This window comes from Phaethon aethereus, assembly GCF_964289735.1.
Source record: "Phaethon aethereus genome assembly, chromosome: 7".
In the NCBI taxonomy this organism is placed as follows: Eukaryota; Metazoa; Chordata; class Aves; order Phaethontiformes; family Phaethontidae; genus Phaethon; species Phaethon aethereus.
In genome coordinates, this window is record NC_138583.1 from 24,003,082 (window position 1) to 24,010,177 (window position 7,096).

Here is a 7,096-nt window from a genome sequence, read left to right on the forward strand (position 1 = left end):
CTTTTTGGTCAACAATGACTTAACTGAACTGTTCTAATAATGAAGAATTTTGAATTGTCATCTAGCTTGGTCTCAAGAGAATGAGAGCTACTGACAAGGTTTCATGCCTGAGACTGGCATGGAAACGTACCCGCTCAAGTACTTTTTTTGTGTCTGATGAAACAGTTTCATTTTTCTCTGCCTTAAGTGTTTCTGGTTTTACCTTACTTGGATCTATATTATCTCTCTGTAATCTCTTTACTGATAGCTGTAGCCATATCTTTCATATTTAATCCCACTTAACTTATTATTTCCCTTGACTTTTATATCTTTAATTCCTCTTTACCCACTTGTAATTTTATTTCATTAATGATTCTAATATGGCTGGAATTGTCAAAATGAGAAATTCATATTCCATCCTTCAGAAGTGATAGGCTTTTTTCTTCAGGTTTTAACATTTTTATTATTATTACTTTTAATGTTTTACTTAGTTTAAAAATTTTCTCCCAAATGTCATCTAATTTTCCAAACTGTTTTGTTGATTTTTTTTTTTAATTTATTCCATGTAGAACTTCTTACTAATTGCTTACAGCCTGCCTCACAGACTTCTTAACTGCCTATTTGTTCTCTTGCATGCAGTTCTTTCTTGATCTTCCTGCTAACCCTAAGAAAAGTAAGCATGCCTGCCACAAAAAACTTTCCTGCTTATGCAGCAATGATATTACATGATTAGTTTATTACAATTTAATCTATATGAAGTGATGTATCTACTGAGACACATTGTCCCCAGGTACCTTAAAGGTGATTACTCCTTCACAGGTCTGATGTAGGCACGGTTCCTTCCATTTATTTAAAAGTACATCCTGCCAGCATACATCCTACCATCCTGTTTCCTGACTGTGCATAAAAGCCATCTATAATCAGTCAGCATTAGAAGTATACAACATTGATTTGAAGATAATACACAGAAGTAGGCATATCAGTTTTAGCTACTGAGTACCATACAGTGCAATCTGTATTGTTCAAACATACATTTTTTAGTAAGTCAAATCAAAGGGACTTACTGAAAGTATAATTTTCTGCCAAGCTTCCAATGACACCTTTAGTGATGTAAGTATTAGCTTGAAAGTTAAGAATGAAAAGCATATCATTTGCAGCCAATTACGGCATCTGAATTTGAAAGAAAAATACTTTGAATAAGTAGTGTGCTAATAACCAGCTATGATTTGCAGACTTGTTCTAATTTTTACTATTGTTGTGCAGATAACATTGAAGTGGCTTATCTAAAGACCCTGACCAAGGATGATATTATACAGTTCTACAAGGTAAGTTAGTCATGTAGTTAAAATGTTCCTTGGAAAGAGATACAGATATAACTGGATGTTATTCATGTGAACTATGAAAGCATATATTTATACCTGTTTTAGATAGTTTATATAATTGATGCAGATACCTTAATAATAATTTTGTTTCATGAATCTTACTTAGTTTAATGGCAACTAGCATACTGTAAAAATTGTGGAAGGATTGGGTTTTGTTATGTTTTGTTTCTTTTTTTCTTACCAGATCTTACTCTCCTCTTGTCTCATTTACTCTTTCTTTCTAAATAAAAAATGTGCTGTGTTATGATCAAGCTCGGCCAAAATTGCAAATTTGTTGTTTTTTTTTTTTTTCCCCCTCCCAACCAGTAAATAATTCAGGTTATTTTGTGTGCATGAATTGTGAATGACTCAGATATTTTTAAATCTTTAACTGTAAATCAACACTTTTTTTTCCTTCCTTTCATAGTTAGGCAGAACAAAGGAACAGCGTAATGATGCAATAATTGTACATTGTAACTCAGCATGAAGTTGCTAGATAGATATCTAATATAAGCGATTGAAATTGGGGGGGGGGGGGTGTCCCCAAAATAAATTTGGCCTCGTTCTTTCTGCTTTGTAAGAAATTTCAAAATTTCGTAGGCAATGATAAGTCACTATATTGCAGAGTGTACATACTGTTTTATTACTTACGGAGCAGCTAATAGCTCAGGGAATACTTTGAAAAATAATGTAGACGTATGTCTTTGGAACTTACTATTGGATGGAAAAATTTCTGCCCATGAAGCAGCATGGGTATGTGTGTATCTGTGTGGGGTTTTTTCTGTTGGAGGTGGGAGGTTAATGTTTTTCAAAATAATTTCTCTTTTGTACTCTGTCTTATCCTTTTCACTATCCAAGGTAATTTTAACATTACCATCTATGAGATTTAGTCTTAATGCTCAAAACTGGTTATTATTTACATGGCACAGCAAACAGTAACATCTTTTGGGTTTTGTTTGTTTGTTTTAAATAGTATGATAGCATGGGTGAAGATATGTAGCAAATACAAACTTAGTAAATGGAATTTCAGTAGCTGTTGTTTAATAAACGATAACTTGAACAAGTATCCACCTTCTGTTTTTGTAGGAATCTGCACTATTTTGCTTACACTAATGCTTAATACATGATTATCCAGTATTCCAGAGCAGAAATAACTGGTCCAGTTAGTGAACTAGTCCAGCTGAGTTTAATAATTGTCTTGAGTGTGATGAGATCTGCAGAGATTTTAGGTTACATTTCTGATGCGGTGATAGTTAATGGCTGGATTCCCAGTACTTACCGTTTTTATGAGTCACAAACAGTACATGAATTTCTTAACTTGATTGTAAAATAATTCAAAGTACAGTATGGATGACTCTTAACAATATTTGAAGGGACATCCCAAATTTCATCCCTCATTTTAAGGCTTAAATTAAAATTTAAATGCTGTCATTCTTTTACTGTTTTATAAATATAATGTCTGAGTGGTACTTCCCACACCTAAAGGACTTGATTTTTTTACTGTAGGTGCTGTTGGCAATAGATGCTCCCAGAAGACACAAGGTATCAGTACATGTCCTTGCAAGGGAAATGGATTCCTGTAAGTATTTTGCTGAATATAGTGTTTAACCAATTCCTGTTCAAGCAAGTCATAGTTAAAGACAGCAGTGTTATATGATACAAATAGACTATAAGAAAAACCTCAGCTCTGGAGATCATACACCTTTCAGAGGAAAAAGTATTTCTTTTTATAGGTTTTCTTCACATGGGTGCTTCAGATTTTTTGATTGATGTTTGTGGCTGAGTTCTTCAGACATTCATAAGTATATTGATATTAAAACAATATATCTTAAAATAGCACTTCTTTTTTCAACAGGCTATTTTAAAACAACCATAAAACTCTGTAATAGTACTACAGAGAAAAACAAAATTAGTATTTGCAGTTACCAATACAATGTGTTGTGGTTGTTTGGGTTTTTTTCTGACAGTTTTACGCAGGCATTTTCAAAGGAAAGGAGAAAAAAAAGGGGGAAAACCCCAAAACCCTCTGGGAATGTCAAACATATTTAATCTTGAGAAAGTCAAAGTTTTTTTAGGTTTTATTGTTAAGTAATCTAGATTAGCTGTGCATTGTAAACTGTTGTTCCATTTTAGAATTCAAGAAGGAAAAGGTTAAAAGTGTTTCTGGTTAATATAAATAAACTGAGAGGAAAAAACTTCTATGTTGCTTTATGTGGATTTTGCACCATACTGGACTTAAATTCCAACACGTAACTGGTTTCAAAATCAAGACTATTAAAGGCGTGTCTGTAGAACAGAAAGAAGCAGATGTGTGCCTATCATGAAACTCCTTCCAGTCTCAGAATGATTGATTTTTCTGGTACCATGGAAGTTGTAATTCTGCAGCCGAGTAAGGAAGACTTGCTTCAAAGCATCTTTCCAGTTTTCATGACTAATCATTGCTAAATAGAAATAACTCTAATACTTTTTCTACCTAGAGAAAACTTTTTAAAACGTAACTACATTGCCAGAATGGTTTATTATTTGCTTGGAATAGTACCTTCCCAAGACAAGAGTCAGCGTGGGAGATAACGTAACAAGTGGTTACTCTTGTAAGATTATAGCAAGGTGTTTTCTCCACATACTCTCCAGTCCTAAACCATTTAATGTGGCATGTGGCCTCTCTTCTGCCATGAAGGAGAAATTGAGACTTGAATGCATTTCCCATGAGTCCAAATGAGCATTATTCCAAGTGCAGGTGCCCATCCTCCAGAGAGTAGCACAAAAGAGGAAGGCTGAAAAGCTTCCCAGAGAGAATCCTTTCTCCTGGAGGCAGACGCAACATTTTCTCTGAGAGTTGAAAAGTATCAGAAGCAGTAGAGTAGAGATCTGGGGTTTTAGGAGCCGGAAGCACTTGAACTCGCAGGGTGAAGGTTAGGGTTGAAATTTGGGTATGGAGGTAGAAGGAAGGTTTAAGGAGTTTAAGACTAAAAGTTCTTATGGACAAGTGGGTTGGATGCAGGAAGAAGTTTTGGGGGGACCTCATGGGCATGCATGGGGACAGGCAGGGAAGATGTGGGGTTGCTATCTGGAATTTTGGTACATGGAGTAATCCCCACGCCTCCATAGGCATGTCCTTACTAAAAGATGTGCTGTTGTTGCATTGCTTTTGTTGTATATACCACTGGCATTTACTACTGTTCTCATAATTTGTACCGGAAAACGGTTTTAAGTATTCGTTGATCAGTAGATTAGCAATTTTTATTTCTACATTCTCTTTATGTGTAAGTAAAATGATTAAAAGCCACTCCCTCAGCCCATGTTCTCAAGTCAAATTGTGGATTAAGCTCTTTGTATTTCTAAAGACAGCTATGGAGTATTAAAGCAAACTGTTCAGGAAATCTTATTTAGAGATACTTTAGTAACCTGTGATTTCTATAGATACCTGTCTTATAAGAGAAAACAGTTTATTATGTAAAAGGTACTGATTAAATTATGGTCCTGAATTAATTTTGATGATGTTAAATAGGCCCTGTTGTTGGAGAATTTCCATGCCAAAATGATGTGAACCTGGCACCAGCACCACCACTACCACAGGTAAAAAGAAAACACAAAAAAATCACAGTCTGTATTACTATGGAAGTTTATTATCATTAAATACAAGTTTATAGGGAGAAACAAAGTTCTGGAAATTCATGCTGTTGTGGGGCTGACGTTTCAGCTCTTTTCTGCATGTATTGTCATCCTCAATAACAATAGGGATTTTTCCTGATTCCCCCCCCCGCTTAAACAGTCTGTCCTGTTAACCTTTGTTCCTTCTATTCCATTGAAATGAATGCTAATGGCAGTAGTTAACTTCACTGAGTATCTACACTGTGGAGCAAAATACAGATTATTATTGTCTGAAAATACTGATTGGATATGACCAGATGTATCAAGTGCTGAAAGAAAGATGCATATGCACCAACAAATCTATCATCTTTGTTTAAAAAACCCAAAACCTCAACCCCAAACCACCAACAACAAAACCAACTGTCTGGTCATTATCTTGAAGCCTAAGAGACTAATGCGCATTCCTGTCAATGTGTAACCTGTGGAGGAAGAAATTTGACTAATTCTATTCATAAAAGTATTGCAGATTTCACTGTGTGCTTAGATATGATAGCACTGGGCCCTTACTGGACTGTAAATGAATTTTCTTGAAGAGGGTTGGTAATGTTTGTCCCAACAGATAATTAACTTTTTGCAATGCAGTAGTAGATCTGTGTTCATATTCAGTTCTTATAGGTGAAATAATCACCATGGATGGAAATTTCTGTATGAATTACATGTGGATATATTAGCCATTATGACTGAAATATTAAAAAGTTACTTTGTTACTGCAACTAAAAATGATAGCTCATTGAATTGCTATTGTTTTTATGATCCTACATGTGATATTCAAAGGATAGATGGGAAGTTCTGAAGTAGCATTTGTAAATGAAAAGACAAGCTCTGCATTTACTGAAGTTCCCGCCATTATTAGTAACGCAATTATTGCATTATAGCTGTTGTTTTAAATTATCTAGAGTAACTACGAAACCAGTTGGTTCATAAGAAAGAACCATATATATTGTGGGGGATCCTGTTACAATGAAATGTGGATAGCTAATATTGTAGAAAAGAGCAAGAAAGATATGTTTAAATGTAGCTGTAGCAAAAGTTAAAACGAAAAGCGAGGAATTTATCACTTTTCTGATCAAAGATATTGAGCAGACTTTTTCTTGCGTACACTTCTTTGCAGCCAAATGTGATTGAAAATATGACAGAATTCAAGCGCAGTCTGCCACTCTTTCCACTCGTGAAACCACATATCAATTTCATGGCTGCAAAACTGTGAAGAACCCCAGTGGATGAAGAAATGCAAATGATCAGTACTGACGTGGTTTCAGGGGACTTCATGATGAACACAATCATTAAAGTTCATTAGGATAAATGGTTTTGTCTATTATGAAAGTCCCGAATTCCTTCGTGGTTCATTTGACATCAGCTGTGTGTTAGGGATAGAGAGTATATCAAAATCAGTTGTGGTCATGTGTCATTTATATTACAGACAACCTGTTGAAAACTAAAATCAACTGAAACAATAATAATAAAAAACTTGTAGATGCAGTATATTTTTAAAATAGTATATCCCTTCAAATTTTCATTTTGATAAAATCACCCTCCAGAGCAAACAAAATTGCTTGAGATATCCTTCTTACTCCTGAAGAACAAGAACACTGTTTAGTATCCCAATAATTATCTTGTTGGGGGCTGGAGGGTGTGAGAAAAGTAGGTCCTTTTTGGGATGGGGTCAACAATTTTTCTTAAAAACAGAGACTTTCACATTTTTTTGAAGTGACGTGTTGAATGATACTTTTTTAATTGATCCTTAATGCAACCAACATATTTTCTATTTAAGTTTTATGAAGACCAGTGGGGGGCGGGCGGGGAAAGAAGTTTGACAACACAGTCGTGACAGAATTGTCTTAATGAGAACAATTGAAGATACATGCATGGTTTTAATCTTTCTATACAAATTTGGGGACATTTTATATTAAAACTAGTAAAATGCTGGAAACACTTTAATAGTGCATCTTAGTTTCGTTATCAAACATGTTGTCCCAGTCTCTTGATACTGTCAGCATCCTGTTCAGTTTTTCAGTGTTACTGTGAATCATTTCCATTTGATACATAAAACACTTTATTTGATGTCTTTTTTTTTCAGTTGCGCATGTACCGATGGAGAATTCAGT

At 34.8% G+C, this 7,096-nt stretch overlaps 1 protein-coding gene across 2 annotated transcripts in view; it reads left to right on the top strand.

The window, feature by feature from the left end:
* The window catches only part of IDE (insulin degrading enzyme), a gene marked incomplete at its 3' end in the record, with an annotated part of 57,877 nt that extends 51,679 nt beyond the window's left edge, over nucleotides 1–6,198 (top strand). For both annotated transcript variants that reach the window (XM_082002443.1, XM_082002442.1), the window contains exons 21-24: nucleotides 1,243–1,304; nucleotides 2,847–2,919; nucleotides 4,849–4,916; nucleotides 6,103–6,198. In XM_082002443.1, the coding sequence (XP_081858569.1) occupies nucleotides 1,243–1,304; nucleotides 2,847–2,919; nucleotides 4,849–4,916; nucleotides 6,103–6,198 (299 nt within the window). The remainder of the gene's footprint in view (nucleotides 1–1,242; nucleotides 1,305–2,846; nucleotides 2,920–4,848; nucleotides 4,917–6,102) is intronic.
* Nucleotides 6,199–7,096: the final 898 nt, after the last annotated feature.